The sequence below is a fragment of the Notothenia rossii genome (assembly GCF_949606895.1).
Source record: "Notothenia rossii genome assembly, chromosome: 11".
NCBI lineage: Eukaryota > Metazoa > Chordata > Actinopteri > Perciformes > Nototheniidae > Notothenia > Notothenia rossii.
This window is the reverse complement of record NC_136910.1, coordinates 41,590,610-41,607,523: the sequence shown is the minus strand read 5'-3', so window position 1 is coordinate 41,607,523 and position 16,914 is coordinate 41,590,610. Positions and strand designations below refer to the sequence as shown.

General features: G+C 39.7%; 1 protein-coding gene across 1 annotated transcript; it reads left to right on the top strand.

Annotated features, from left to right (window-relative positions):
• Positions 1-301: 301 nt before the first annotated feature.
• On the top strand, positions 302-7,921 carry LOC307023415 (TBC1 domain family member 10A-like). Its single transcript, XM_079656675.1, has 9 exons — positions 302-967; positions 1,984-2,083; positions 2,385-2,492; positions 2,716-2,822; positions 2,926-3,040; positions 3,281-3,346; positions 4,015-4,204; positions 4,881-5,035; positions 5,181-7,921. Exons 1-9 carry the CDS (start codon positions 795-797, stop codon positions 5,562-5,564), a joined length of 1,398 nt encoding a protein of 465 aa, XP_079512801.1. The 5' UTR covers positions 302-794; the 3' UTR covers positions 5,565-7,921.
• Positions 7,922-16,914: the final 8,993 nt, after the last annotated feature.

The following is a 16,914-nucleotide window of genomic DNA, read 5'->3' as shown; positions in this document are numbered from 1 at the left end:
AAAGGGGCATATCCTCTCTCCTGCTCCTCATATCTTATGTATACGGTTCACTGGTTAAGAAAATCTACATGAGTGACAGTATTTTGAACAGAACTACTTTTAAATCCAGGCCTATCTAATAAAATATGCCATTTCTAAATAAGAAATACTTCTGTGTGTGATTGAATACCTCAAACCTGAAATCACAAAACAAAGGGAAATCCAATAAAGGCAAAGTAAATCTATTATCATAAAACCCTGCAATAACCAGACTGTGCCTGAGATTATGATTATCAGCAGTAGATGGCAGTGTAGAGTTCAAGGAAGCCATGGATGTTTTGTTTACTAATCTGTTCCAGTTTCTCTTCCTGTAGCCACCAGCTAACCTACATTCCTGCTGACAGCAGAGATCCTGGTTTAAATAGGTGTGTGTCAGCTGACAGTTGTGTGATGCTAGCATGTTAGCGTCGGAGTTGGCAAGAAGATACTGTACCAATTCAGCGTTTATCGAAGTGGTGCGGTTCTCTTTTATAGTTTAACCATTTATTTGTTTGTTTGATCTTAAAGTTAACAAAGCGAACAGTTTTGTTTAACATGAAATTATCTTTCCAGCGCTAAATGGCTTTTTATAGCCCTTAGCAAGCTGAAAGAGCCAGGAAGCTAAGCTTCCTAGCAACTGTAGCTAGCTGTGACAGCAGGTAAGCTAACCAACGGTTATCTTCATGGAGAGCCTTAAAGTGCTAGCCAAGCTTTTAGGGTGAGTTATGTGAACAAACTGTAGACCAGCGGCTCCTGTGGAGGTAAATGTTGAATAAATGGCAAAAATAGAGCAAGGCAATGGGGTTGACTTGCGGGGCAGCCAAGAGAAGCTGACAGATAATGGGAAAGGCAGCTCGTATGGATCCGACCCAAAGGTAAACGGCAATGTCCCCGGGGAGAAAGAGGTGGATAAGTACGGGTTCAGCGGAGGAGCCCAGCAACACTCATCGTAAGTGGAGCTAAACTTCTCCTTATGTGGTTAAAACTGTGTGAACTGTTTGTGTATGTCTCCACAAACTGACACACATATTCAGGTGCTTTCTCCTCCTACTTGACTGAACATTTTGGAAGTAATGAAACTAAATGGTCCTGTAACGAAGTAATTTACTATAGGCCTATTTCTTACTCAAATTATACACCTTCTCGAAATAATGATTTCATATCTCAAAATAATAAGAATTTGCCAGTCATTAATTTGAGAAAGTTTTACTTTTTCTTAGTCATTACAAATATACCTTTTTTTGAGAATGTGTTTCATATATTTTATAATAGTCCTTTTTTGAGAAATATTGTATTATTTAGAGATACTAAGTCATCATGAAGGAGGTTTATTATTATGTTGGGATAGTCATTTTAAAAAAAGTTTTTAAAAATCCTAATTTTAAGAAAATAAACCCTTTATTTTGAACCTTTTGTTGAGATACTAAGTTATTATTTTGAGAAGGTTTCTTATTATAATGACAACTTTTTTGGTGCAAATACAAATCCATAGAGGCCAGGTAAAGGTGAACAACAAACATTATATGTATCTCTCCTTCTCTGTCACAAAACCATTCTGTGGTTTGCTTGAATAGACACACTGATATGTTGAGACATAAAGGAATTTGTCCCAATCTTGTGTATAACCGTTTAGTTCTGTGTGGGTACAACAATAATTATGACAGCTCTGAACATGCAGTTGAGATGTTGGTGTAAGCGGTGTGTAGGAGGTTATAGGGAACTGAACTAGGGGAAAGTTCTCCCACTGTTTCCTGTTTTCCCTGTACTTGCTGCCGATGGCAAGTGTTCCACTGTTTCGTCTGAGGTTAGGTTTCCTGTGTGAACAAGGAAGAGATGAGCCACAGTCCCACCTCCTCTAAAGACAGTATTCGCTCTGTTATAAAGGGAAGTGACACTGTGTAGGCATTGTCTATTCGTATGAAAATAATTTGCTTTTATCAGTCACAATATCTCCTATCTGCACAGTGCTGAAGAAATCCCAACTGATGTGCTGAGGCAGCGGGAGTCAAAATGGCTGGAAATGCTCAACAGCTGGGACAAGTGGATGGCCAAAAAACACAAGAAGGTCTGTTTTATGAACTGTACATTATCTGACTTAACATGTTTCTTTCTTTGTAATAAAAATGTTCACTTTGCAGGCGTTCGTTCAAAATGCAGTGGCTGAGCTAGGAAACTTGTATTCATTTCTACAGCATGCCTGTTTTTTAAAGTTTGGTGATTGCCTGCACGTCATTTCGTAGCAAGTGGTATTTTGCACGCTGCAGTATATACAGGATTGTTTTCCAATGTCTGTGTCCCTTTCATCTGCACTTCATTTATCTTGCTTTCAGCTGGCTTTGAGTAACTGTGAGTATGTTGAATTACAGGTGAAAGAGCGCTGTCAGAAGGGGATCCCTCCGTCCCTGCGTGGCCGGGCCTGGCTCTACCTCACTGGGGGCAAAGTTAAAAGGGAACAAAACCAAAGAAAATTCCAGGTAAAACAATTATTTGTTGACTGACCACCGGCGTAAAAAAATTGGACTGTGTTGAAAATTGCTGCAAAATGAAAAATGTTTTCATGATACTTGAGACTCTCTAAATCTAAATGCTTATAACTTTACTATGGCATTTAGATCAAGAATTGCCTATTTTAAAATATTGCTATCAAAAGGTGGTTGATGATGTCGCAAAAGCTGACAAACTGATAATGTTGTTTAGGAACTGGACAGTCAGCCAGGAGATCCTAAATGGGTAGATATTATTGAGAGGGACCTCCATCGGCAGTTCCCGTTCCATGAAATGTTTGAAGCCAGAGGGGGTCATGGGTAAGTGCTACCTTTGATATAAAAGCCTCTCATAATTTGAATGTTGTGTTATTGAAGCTGTGCATATTTTATTGATGTATTTTATATATTTGTATACATTCAGGCAGCAAGACTTGTTCCGTGTGTTGAAGGCTTACACTCTGCATCGGCCTGAAGAGGGTTATTGTCAGGCTCAGGCTCCAATCGCTGCTGTTCTCCTGATGCATATGCCAGCTGAGGTAAACACACACTACATAATCAAAAACGTTTTCTCTGGGTACTCACCTCCCTAAGGATGTTTGGGGCGTGTTCTGATACATTGAATAATGAGGTAAAGATCTTTAAATAATGATCACATTAACACTCATTCTATGTATAGTTTTTCCGTTTTGTTCAAAGTACAATTTATCTTGAAAAGTGCTTCACTTGAATATGAATAGTATATCTTTTTACCCTTGTTTCCTTTTCCTTTGTCCTAGGATGCATTCTGGGTTCTTGTTCAGATTTGTGAGAAATACCTCCCTGGATACTACAGCTCAGGGCTGGTAAGAGTCCACACAGAATTACTGACACATCATTTTGTAAAGAGGACTTTAAATATTAAGAAGATCTTGAGAAGATAGGAGTGCAACCTGTAACAGGATTACATATTAACACTGTTAAACATGTCAATTATTATTTATCTGAACCCTGTAAACATAGCTTAAATGAGCCCTTTGCCTAGTGCAAGCAAAAATACACTTACATAATTTGTTGCCCACGAACACACGAAACTGAGGTCTGCAGTTATGCCACATTATAGGCCTGAATCCTTGCATTTTTTATAATTGTTCTTACATTATACTGCCCAGGAGATGTCTCATTATTTAGGCTCAGGTCAAGTTATCAAACTCAAGATAATTATTATTAAGTGGAAAATATTCTTGCATATTGTTGCATCACAAGAATATAAGAACTCTATATTATTTTACGAGTTAACCAGAAGTAAAACAAAGGTTGAGCTACTTCCTTAAAAATTATCTTCTATTAATGCATGCAATGTGTGGCTGCTGGTGGTGTTATAGTTCTCTGGCCAGTGTATCTCCAGTTTGACACTTATACACTCATGACCTAACTACACGAGGTGTTGACAAGGCTACTAGGACGATATAATCAGATTAACCCAAAGAGAAAGCTCCCCTCCACTGACTGCTGTTCCCTGTTTCCTCCACAGGAGGCGATCCAGCTGGACGGGGAGATCCTGTACGCTCTGCTGCGGCGGGTGTCCCCGGTGGCCCACCGTCACCTGAAGAAGCACAAGCTGGAGCCCGTCCTGTACATGACCGAGTGGTTCATGTGCGCCTTCTCCCGAACTCTTCCCTGGGCCTCTGTGCTGCGGGTCTGGGACATGTTCCTTTGTGAGGGTGAGACACTACACTTTATTTTCACTGGTAATTTATTATGCATGAAAAACATTTTCCATGACATCACAGGTTACCCTTCCTGAGCTTTTGAAGATAATGAATGTTTCCAGGCCCTGTGCATGTGACTATTAATCATCTGTATAATTTGACCTGCAATAAAACAATGCATACTCGCCTTTCAAAGTATGCAAATGTTTAAAACAAGAATGCTACCTATTGTTTTTGTTCGTGATATGAAATAGATCACCATTAAAAATTATAGATGTAGACCGCTGCTCTATCTGCATGATTCAAAATATACTGCTGCAATTTCTACTTTCACGAGAAAATTGTGAAAAGCGTCCATCCCAGTTTCTCAAAGGTACTTCTTTAAATGTCCTTTTCAGTCTTAAAAACAAGACCCATTCAGTTTCATTCTAAAGAAATCAGAAAACGTGTATATTTTGTCATTCGGATTGTCTATAGTAGTATACTGTCATGTCATTATGTTGGTTATGCTGTTGCATGTCTATCCATCTAGGGAGAGTGATCCCTCTTCAGTTTCTCTTTCTCTGGTCCCTTCCACTGTTTCCCTGTTGAAAGGGGAGTGCTATATAGATCTTAAGGCCCTTTGAGGCAAATGTGTGATATTAAGCTATAGAAATGAAACTTTACTTTGTGTCCGATGTGTTCTCAGGAGTAAAGATCCTCTTTCGGGTAGGCCTGGTTCTCCTGAAATGCACGTTGGGATCCCAGGAGAAACTGAAGGCCTCTCAGGGTCTGTATGAAACAATGGAGCTGCTCCGAGCCATACAGCCACAGTACCTACGAGAAGGCTTCCTGGTGCAAGAGGTACAGTTTACTCTGTCATGGTTATTGTCTGTTATCCAATATATTGTTTTGACCCTTTGACTTTGCCCTCCTGTGGTTGTTGTAACATTGATATACAAATACCTGTATGTAATGTGCTGAAATACTTACTTAAACCATGTTTCAGATAATTGAGTTAGGGGTGTCAGAGAAAGACATTGAGAAGGAACACTTTGCTCAGCTGCGCCGCTGGAAGGAGACTCATGGAGATCTACACTGCAAGTCCCCTCCCAGGATGCACGGCGCTAAAGCTATCATTACGGCAGAGCCGCCCAGCCGCCAGGACCTGAAACAAAGGCCCACCATCATCGTGCAGTCGCCCCTGGCAACGCAGACGGACGGAGAGAGAGAACAGGATGCCAAGGAGAGTGCAAAGACTAACAAGGGGAAACAGAAGAAAACGGTTAATCCTTACCTTTCTCCCAGTGACCCCTCCCTTCTCCTCAAACACATGACTGTACAAGGGTCCAAAGAGAGTCTGAGCAGCGCCGAGCATGACACTTACCTGTAGCGGGGTAAGTGTCCCAGTTTACTAACATCACCATTCACAACAGCCTTTACAGTTTTAAGTAAATGTTCTTGAGCCACAGTGACATGACAAAAAATAGGATAAAGCCGCACAAAGTATACAACATACATTTTGTCATTGTCACAATTGTCCATAAGCTCATGTCTGTGCGACCACACATGTGCAAACTAACTGAGCTTTAAATTCAACACAGTTTAGCTGTCATGTCATTTATACATGTTTCTATTTACCTTACTTATAACTAAATGGAACTCGTAAATGTGTAATTGCGGAACAATGGATGACAACTCTGTGCTGTGAGGGACATTGAGCTAATTCAGCTATATAATGCTGCAGAGATTTGTTTTCGAAAGCTAACCTGCTTGTTAGTATCACTCTGGTTCACTCTACAAAGCCAATGGGATTTGTCCATTTGAGTTTGGATTATTGCAGAAACAAAAGTTTAAGATACTTTTGTTCACTAAGGAAAATGAACACAACTATGACTTTTACTGTAAATATAAATGCAATCTCTAAAAGTAACAAACTCCACCACGGTTTAATCAGATGAGTCTCTGCCTTTGGAGTGTTAGTATTTAATGTGCCCAATATTAACTGGTCTTAGCTACAGACCTTATATCATGCATCTTAAAAAACGTTTAAAAACCCATCGATTAAAACAAGGGAACTGAAAATGTAAAAATGCTGACTAATTTCCGCCTATCAGGATTAATTCCTTTTGCAATCTATTAGCTTCATATGAGCAAACATATGGGGTTCACAGTACACTCGCTAACTCACTGTTAACAGCTGCTGCTGCTGCTGCCACTTACCTCCCTAATTGTACCTCTTAGATTATATATGAAGTCTGATTTTGTCTTTATTGATGAGGTCTTTTCTACAGCACTTTGTCTTTATGGCCTTCCTCTTTGCCTTCATTAGTCACTACGTTGCCAACGCAGAGATTCCTATTTAACCTGCTACAAATACGCACATTTGACTGTCAGTGCAGCATCCAGGAGTCTTTGCTGATGTTGAACACTGGAGGGCGTCCTCACAGCGGTGACCATCACAGGTCTCTGAGTGAGAGCAAAAACTGACACATGAAGGAAGAAGTATGCAGGGACAATTAGTGCCACTAAGCCAAAGATTTGTAATGCTGATTTTTTTTAAATATATGTTGTTGAAGCAGTTTATCCAATCATATTGTGATTCAGTATTAGGGAGAGGTTTGTGTTTTTGTTTAGTTATGAAAGAGATGTGGTGAAATGCCATGTTGAAGAACGATATGTGGTGAAATGCCATGTTGAAGAATGATAATACAGAGCTGTTGTTTTTACAATCATGCTTGAAGGTTGTGGGCCTTTAGACTTAAATATATTGGATGTGGATTTAAAGAAAAAAAAGACGTGAGATTTTTTTGTAATCTTTTTAACGTCAGAATCCAATCTCCGGTTCATTAATGGTGTTATCTTTCTGATAAAACTGTTCAAAACTTAATTGAATTTTTAAAAACATCACGAAAAATAATAATGAAGCCATTATAGTCTTTAGCCGTTCTTTTTTTAATGGCATGATTTAACAAACGAAAGAATATGAAGGACTAGTTCTCTTTGGTTTTTAAGAAGTATGACCCTCCAGGATTTTGTGTACATATTCAAATAAACCATAGAAAATATTTGATGATAATGGATGATATTAAAAGTCAAGGGAGTCCAACACTTTTGATTACTATTGAGCTCATTTTATCTGAGCTGTGACAATGAAGAAATTGCTTGAAATGATTCTTAATGAATTTATAAACTCCCAGTCTAGGAAAAGAATGTATTAGCAGCTGTGTAAATGTACATCAAACTATATGCTGTCAAGAGTTTTATACTGGAACATTGGTTGTGTGTATGTTGATTTTAAATGTGGGATGTTTTGAAAGTATATTCTACGGGTTCATTTTCTGTCTAATAGTATGCATTGTTTAACAACCATGTTCTGTGAAGCCTTTTTATATTTATATTTTTAAAAGGTTTAATCAAAATAAAAAATAAAAATCACATGTAGCCAGCTGTCCTGTAGATGGCGCCACCGAGCTTCAACCTGGGGTGTAAATGAAGGATATACAGGATGTGGTTTGGATTCCTGTATAATATTCAACAAAAATATATTTTGTAATGTCGACAAGCTTGTTATTACTAATCATTGCAACTATTATGATTCAAGAAAAGATTGTAAATGTGTAACTTATCTTGCTGTCATAATATAGGAACTTATTTCTCATCTGTTTTTAAATTGAAATCAACTTCTCATATCTACGAGCTGTTTTATAGCAAATTACTTCATTAAATCAATACAGAAAGAAAACGTCAGATCTGTCATGTGTTCCATATTTGTTTTGACATTAAATCCCTTTTTTATTGGACAAAGAAAAAGAGACAGGCGAAGAAGTGCCACACAGACTGGACTGAACAAGCAGGCCTTCAATGCCGCCTGTGTTATCATTCAGCGCCCTCACACCCCCCCTCCCTCCCTCACCCACGCAGCAGCACACTTCCTTGGACACCTGTTTCTCCGGCTCTTTCAGCTCTTTGAGGAATTTGCATCTCAAATAGAGCAAATTCCCACAGCAACGTCTAAAGCGCCTCACCCTGCCATTTGCCTTTAGTCTCTGAATGGAGTCTTCACAGGCCTTCTTCTTCTTCTTCTTCTTGTTCCTCTCCTTCTTCTTCTTTTATGGTTTTTCTTCTTTTTCTGCTTCTCCTTGTTCCTCTCTTTTTTGTATGGCTCTTCTGACTCTTATTGTTCTTCTTTGTTTCTTCTTTTTCTACTTCATCTTCTACCTTTTTTAATGTTTCTTCTTCTTCTCCTGCAGTCAAAGAACATGATAGCTAGGAAAGCTCTCCTCTGTATTCTATTCACCCATTTAGTGATACCCCAACACTTTAAATGTTTCTAAGTACATGTTTGGGCCCTTTTAGCAATAATTCCTTTACTATTGTTGCTTGTATTCTTATTGTTGTCCTATTACGACTCCATACTTCCGCTCATTTAAAGTAGAGACATTTTCTGTCACTTGAGAATGCACTTGATGGCAACAATGTCGTATTTGTATAGAGATTTTGTATAGAGATTTGTCATCTTCCTTAACGTCTTCCTCACAGCGGCCTTTTCTATTTCTGGGAAGGATGTTGTGTGTCACTTGTCTGAGGACGCCTGTCATTAATGCATTTTTTTGTAATTCGGTCTGCTCTAATCGTCTCTCTTGTGCCTTTTGCTATGTGTAAACAATGCTGGCTTCTCACCCCAACTCCACCCTTCACCTCAACCCAACCTCGCCCCAGCGGACTCTCCCTACCCCCACCTGTCTCGCTGTGCTGAGCCTCCGACAGAGAGGGTGTAATGGGAGAACAGTTTATGGCTATAGTCTGCAGAAAAGACGTGACCCAGACTTGCCCCTATAATCGCACTCTCAGAAAAGAGCAGTATTTGTAGCTAGTTGTTGTGTACTTGTACCAAGAGCATCATGTTAGACTCTCTCTCAAGACTCAGGAAATAAGTACACTCTTGTTCAGGTGCCTTTCCCTCTTTTTTCCCAAATTTGGATCAGCCATTTCTCTCAGTCCATGATGCTTGACAAGCAACGTTTGGCCTGAAAATGGGTCTGTGTTTAAAGGCAAAAAACACTAGGTGGGGTGTGTTGCTTCAACTAGTGTTCAGAAGATGAAATATGATCCAGGAAGTCCAGTTTGAATGATACACACATCCATGAGCTTTAAGACTCATCAGACACAGTGACAGGATTTCACAGCTCTGGAAAATGGTCACGCCTGCAAACATTTTATCCTCCATCTCAATGATTGCAAGGTTCACATTACAAAGTAATATACCAGGAAAGGGCTCATACTTGCTTGGCCTGTGCAGTCTGTTGTTGGGTGATGTTGCTGGATAAAATGGAGCTGCCAAAGCGGCCTCGTGGCTATCGGTAATCATAAACCTTCCCCAAATGTAGTTTGTCCTCTATTGATTAAACACAACATAGTTGATCCAGGTTCAAGTGTTTTGCCAGTTGACCCTAGGTTGCTGTTTTTTTTACTAGGATTCAAGCTGTTGCAACACAGTGGTCTCATTGCAATAACCAAAGATGTAGATGTTTCTCATAAAATACTCTTGTGGGACCCCTTCTTGCTTCCTTGAGGACATAAGAAGAGAGGGCAGTGTGGACAGAATAGTAGTTCAAATAAGACTTTTCCTTTTTGCCGCAAAATGTTGCCCTCTGCCCATGTTTGCAAGGGTCAGTAGTGCAGACTAAATACAATGATTGCCCATGAGTAAAGCAATTGAATTTCCCAATGTGGCAATTTAAAAGTATATCTTGTTTGGAGAATGCAGCCTAAAGTATGCGGACACACAATGTGATCAACAAAACTGGATCTATCTTCTGTACTATGAACACTGACTCAGTTTAATGATACCAAGCCAAACTCCCAGTAAATATCCAGTACCTTTTATAGTGGATCATAAAACTCATACTTTAACATTATATACAAATATGAAGTTAAGACTTAATCTCCACTCAAGTCCGATTTTTGTTAAAAGACGTTGTGACTGTGCACATTTACAGTATTTTTAGATAGGACGACTATATCTAAAGCTACAATGAACGTGAGAGTAAACAGACACCCCACCCATGTGATGTCTGTTTATATACTGTAGCTGTTTACGGGGGGTGGGTGAGTATAGTTAGGTGGATTATCTCATTAGAACATATGTGTGAAGCGTCTGGGAGATTAAAGTCTGGCTTCACAAGCAGAAAATCTCCTCTAAAGCTTTTTGGTAACAGGGACCGAGGTTCTGCACCCTTATCCCCATTCTGCCATCCCCCATCATGCCCTCTGCCTAAAGAAGGGATTAGAAGGGGTAGAGGTCACGGCCACAAAACCAAAAACGCAACCTCTTGATAATGGTTTGGATTGTTAAATAGGATTTCAGCTGCCATTTATTCTCTGCAGCTTTGTTTTACGCATGATGTTGTCTAATGCAATATTTTGCAATAATTGAATGTGTCTTTAAAGAATAAGAAAAAAACATCAGCTAGTTACCATGTAAATGTGGGACGGATAGCTCATGGTCGCTCTTATTTGTGACTTTTCCATGTTCAGGAGGAAGCGCTTTGATGAAAAGTTTGAAGTGGCGGAGCTGCACGTGTGGGACAGGAAGTAGAGTCATAGTGGAAGGTGTTGTGGGTCGGACAGATGCTCATTCAATGGACAGTGGACAGGATGTGTGAGTGTCCTTTTATGGTTCTCCTCTGGGATAACAGTAGCTGGACATGAAGCTGTAACCATCTCAAATCCATCAGGGTTTTAACACAAGGTTATGATTCGTAATAGGAAATGATAACGCACACCTGTTTGGTACGAGCCGGGGATCTCCCGGGTCTCCCTTACAGTCCAAGCAGAATCATGAATCAACATAAGACTGATTTATAGCTTCTGCAAAGCAACTTCATATCCATATCTAAATTACTGTTCCGTTCTAAGGTCCCTGAAAGGGTCATTTTCGGCTAAAAAAGGATGTATAGCTATACTCAAGTCAGATATTAAGGTCATTTTTCTCCAACTGAAATGTAAGCCTTCTAAAGCTAAGAAGAATTTAAATCAGATGAAGTGACAGGAAGAGCTTATGTTCTTATTTTTACAGGCAAAGTTTTGAACTTAGAAAGATACAAATCTTTAAGGGATAGTGACAGGCAATCAGGATCGGTCTGGTCATCCCTTCAACAGATAGAGGGTTTTGCTGGATTTCAAAGCATTTTGAAGTGAACCTGAATCATCCCTCTTTCGCCTGGATTGATATTCAATGTGTGTTTTTAATTTATGACTTTGCGGACAAACCACCAAAATTAACACACAATGCAAGTTCCTTTTAATTTCCTTAAAATGTAAATGGTCCTTTGCCGGAGCTGCACAGTGAATGATATGCAATGCTTAGTGGGTTAAAAAATAGCTTTTGTTTACTGCTGTTTTAAATCCTACACTCAGTCATCCTTTTTATTTAACTTTCAAACATGGATTACCACAAAACTGTCAGTTTTATTACTGTTTGCAACTGATCCAGATTACAGATAATCTTCCCGCTTCTCTCCACTTGATTTATGTTTGTTTGAAGTTGTGCATGCTCCTGATTACACATTATACAACCCCAGACCTCTCAGGTTTTCTGTTTCAGGGACCTTGTTGTGACCTCTGAACTGTTGAACAGCCATTCCCAGCTGCACACACTCCAATGTTGACTCTTTCAACTTCCTGCAAGCTACTAGTTTTTATTTTTGGAAGTTTCTTGACTTGTCTTCAACTTTAATGTGCATGGTTTTTATTTGTATCCGCAGCATCGTAATTCACTTTGAGTTGGCAGGGATACATAATCAGGCTTGTTTGTTGTTGGTAAAGCTCAGGGTGTATTATCAATCAGCACGTTTGAAATACAGAGCAATGTTTTATAGCTTTTCAAAACTAACTACAGCGGCTTTTCTTAGTGCTTAAACCATTCATGATTTAACATGTGATCACAGTAATTAAGGGTATTTATCCAGTGTATTTCTGATGCAGTTTTATCATTATTACATTTTTTTTTATTAGACAGAGAACAGCATTACAGAATTATTATTATGATAAATACATTTGTTGGTAATAAAAGGAGAAATATCCTCATACTTCAGTATCAGTGCAGTCTTAAAGGGTTGAGGGGACATTTATTTGGCACTGTGTTTGTGTCGCATGTTTATCTCTTCAACGGGGATGTTTGTTAGCTCAGTGCCTCTGTGTTGGTGTGTTTGCTCTAATCTTAAATTGATCTGAAGTCACTTCCTGCCATTGTTGTGGCCACATCCCCACTGTCTCCTCTCTTCCCGTCCTTCTAGTCCCCTCTATCCCCATCAAGGAAGCCGGTAGCTGAGAGAGGATACACATTGTGTGTGTGTGTGTGTGTGTGTGTGTGTGTGTGTGTGTGTGTGTGTGTGTGTGTGTGTGTGTGTGTGTGTGTGTGTGTGTGTGTGTGTGTGTGTGTGTGTGTGTGTGTGTGTGTGTGTGTGTGTGTGTGTGTGTGTGTGTGTGTGTGTGTGTGTGTGTGTGTGTGTGTGAGAGAGAGAGAGACAGACAGGTATTCCGGCCTGTGATAACATTTAGAGAAATAGTCTGAAGAAACATCTAGCAATTACATTACATTACAATGTAGAGAATTAAAGGTTTTTCGGCGTAAAAAATGAAATAATTTCAAATAATGATTAATGCATGCATGCAGGAAAGCTCCACAGATACAACAATTCCAAAAGAAAAAGAGGATCAATTGGGTTTTTACGACTGCAACCTTAGGCTGCAATATACCCCTTTATTGCATTTATATGTGCATTTGTGCGTGCTTGGGAGAGAGAGAGAGTAAAGGACACTGACCTCATAGCCTGTTATAATTGAGACTAATGACAAAAGCATATGGGCGTCAAGAACTTTGGTTTGAGGTTACAATAGCTTATTGTATTGCATCCAGAGTAGTCATGGGTGTTACATAGGGTGTGTGAACCTTTAGTATCGTGGAGTGTGTTTTGTGCACAAGTGTGTATGTGTGTGTACGTCTCTCAGCCTTGCTCAAACTAAACTGAAGGCTAGTGTTTCAAAACTCTGTGAAGTTGAGACAGCCATAAAAAATCTATGAAACAGTTCATGTTACATACAGGATAAAAGTCTCTGTAAATCCTGCAGTGCTTTTAGAATATTTCACACAGTTCTTTAGGCTTCCTCCTGTTCTCTGACCCCTCAGAAAGGACATTTTCTCGCATGCTGGACGTTCCATACAGGAAATGTGGGTGCAGTTTTTACTGCAGTTTTCTGGTGTTTAGACAGCAGGGAGGATATACTCTATCTGTGTTCCCCACGAGTGGTCTTGTTTAAATGTATTATTTCCAAACATTTCCTGGTTAGTTCTGTTTAGCACGTGGAATTTCTTTAAATTAAGTATATGTTGTGCAATAAAGCTTGCTGTGCCATCATTACATCCCATCCATATATAGAGTGATAAGCAGGACAAAAGTATTTACACCCAACAAACTATAACCTCATGACATTCCATCCTGTAAAGTTTAACATTTCAAGTTAAAAGCCTTTTGAAAGTAACCTTTGTAAATATGCCAACACAGTCTCACGGCATTTCGTGTTATGGTCACAAAATTAATCTATTGATTCGTGTTCACCAACACGATTTCGCGATTTTTTTCGTTTCACACAGAACGATTTTAAAAGCAATGTAAATAATAACAAATTAGAAGGAAAAACAGATAAAAAAAAATACAGGTTTCAGTATTCTGACACAGAACGATTTTAGAAGCAATGTATTTCTATTGGTAGTATGTTTCGTGCCTGCACCAAATAATAAAAAATTAAAAGGAAAAAAAGATGACAAAAAATACAGATTTCAGTATTCTGAGGCTCTTTGCCACATTTCCTTTCCTCGCGGACGGCAAAAAAACTCCGACATTATACAATTTAAAGTAAAAAGGATAGGGTTAGGCTTAGGGTAAGATATTGAGTAAGAAAATGTTTTTATGAACCACACAGCTTCTGGTATTCCAAGACCCGACCGGACAAAAATGTGAACGTGTGAACGAACGGAAGAGAAAAGTAGCGGATACAACCGTTTGCATTCTCGTGTAAACAGCACCTTAGACAGTTGCTTTGAGGCTTTTTATTGGGTACTTAGCATAATAATCTATGCTAGCTGCTCTGTGAGGCTGTATTTTAAGCTAATTGCTAATGTCAACAATGCTAGCATGTTGATGTTAGCAGGCATTGTTTTATGTTCACCATTTTAGTAAGTAGAAAGCTACTCCTTCATAACTCCAAAGCATGGTCCTTAAAAACAAAAGTAAATACAAAAAAACATATAGAATGTGACCAGTTTTATGATAAAAGAGAGATCCATGAAAGGCGCTAGTTCCGTGTCAGCTTCTCTTCCCCACATATTATAAATAAACTTTATTCACCTCTGTAAATAGCACCCATCACCTAACAAATAAAAATCTATGTTCATCTTGTCCTTTGCCAGACAGGAAGTGGAAACAAACTCCGATACAACTCTTTGACCGTGTAAACAAATCCCAGTTGCCATGACATAGTTTTACTTCTATAAATGAATGAACCACTCCCTTTTGTGCCTTCTGATTTAAACTCTCCTTGGCTGTCTTGCGTGAGATGGAGCTCTCCGGCCTTTTTAATAGTTATATTGTCGCTGGTGACCCTGAAGTCTGAGTTATTTATACCTTTGAGGCAAAACTGTTTGGGATTTCCCTCTCCTGTCCTCACATTAATATTTGATAAACATTTCTGGCACAAGAAGACAACAACATCTTGAAAGCAGGAAGATTCATATCAACAGAGTCCTCCGGTTGCCTGACCCGCACAGAGAAAACACAAATTGGACAGCCGTGTGTTTGCTGCTAATTAATAATAGCTGCTGCTGCTCTGGATGCAGTGCAGTGGGGTCATCAGGTCCGTATGTTCAGGAAAACAACTTGTGTGTGTGCTGATTGAGGTTAGGAAAACACACGTTATCATACAAACTGAAGAAGTCTAGCTGCTTCCTGACGTTTAAACAGAGCAACATGTAGGTCCTGGAGGCTTTTTTTCCCCTTTACTAATTGGATGCCATTTCCCTGAAGGAGACAAGTGGACATTAGTGGGCGATTGTGTAAAAATAGGAGACGGTAGATAAATGTATCTATAGGGCATTGCTTAATACATTATAATGTTAGGATGCCCCAATTGAAGCACACTTGTGTGCTTTGGCACCAGGGGATCAAATGTGAGAGATCCAGCCCATTTAGTTGAAAGCTGCTAGAATTGGCTATGTTACTAGTGAAGGGACTCAGGCCCATTTGGACCACTCCCCTGCCACTTAGCAATTACATTGTCAATGTTGTTTTATGCTGAAGAACACTTGCATAATTTTCTTTGTTACATTTGTTTATGGTGTCGCTTAAGAGTAGAAAAGCTCATCCCAAGCCCGTACATTAAATTCAACCTTCACATTATGCCTACTTTTGTTTATATTTTTGTCAAGAACAATCCTCTTGCCTGCCTTCCTACTTATCACCTATTCTAACGATGAGGCCAACGCATGATGCTCACTCGCAGATATTAGAGGAGGGCAGCAGTGTTAAGAAATGCTTTTGCCACTCTACCTGCCCACGGCTACTCACGTTAAATAGCAGTCCACTTCTGAGTTTTGGTACAGTTCATTCATCAAATCTGTCATGAATCCGTCAGCCTAGACAACCCTTTCACAGTAATGAGGGCTGCCAGGTATTACTGCAGACAGGAGATAATGCAAGAGCCCCATTGAAACACCAAAGGAAACATTTGAACAAGGTTCATCAAGAAACACTTATGTTTTATTCCCTACAACAACAATACATTTAGTATCGTAATGTGTTGTATTAAATTGTATCCTGTTATGCCCAGTCATGTTCTATGCTGCCCTGCCATCTTGTCTTGTCTATTCCATTCATTTGTGATCGTTTTCCATGATCCAGCTTCAGGAGACATGTTTTATTCTCACACCATCTGACATGCCAATAGCAAGTCCCAGTCTCCTCAAAGTCTACTACAGATCTGTTTCATCCATGCAAAAGGCTCTGGCTGAAGCCATATTAGTCTTTACTGGAACAGTGAGAAAAGGTGGGAACCTCTCCCGTCCTGGTGGCCTTTGTGTCTAACAAGCTGGTGTCAATCACCTAACCGTCTTTGCTGAAAAGACTAAAGGGACAGCAGAGGCAACGACGCCCAAATGTTCAAACTTTCCAGCCGTGCTGAAAGTGTGAGCTTTGACAGCATTCAGATCATTAAAAGAGCAGATCAGACTGGTGATGTGATTGGAAATGTAAATGGTGCTGCTGGCAGTGTTTGCCGGAGGGTCTGTCTATCATCAGGGCTGCCGAGCTACTATCAGGACAGTCGTGTGATATCATGAATTTTAAGATGAGATCAAGTCAGATTCCAAACAAAGCCTGAAGGAACCAGCTGTCTCTGCACAGGGGGGCCCGTGCATGTGGTCTGCGACAGCTTAACTCACACATCAAACAACTGTCAGACCCCCGCCAACCCTCACACACACCTCAACACCAAGAACACACCCCTAACGCTCTTTTAGCACTGCGAGCATCACCAAAAACACTCTCATAAACTCATACAAAGTCCTGATAAAAGATCAAGGAGACGATCTGCGGCCGTGCAGACAGACAGTCACTGCAGTGTGTGTTGTTGTGTGTTTCTGCCTTTGTGTTCATTTTGAGATGCAAGTACTCATCCATTCCTGC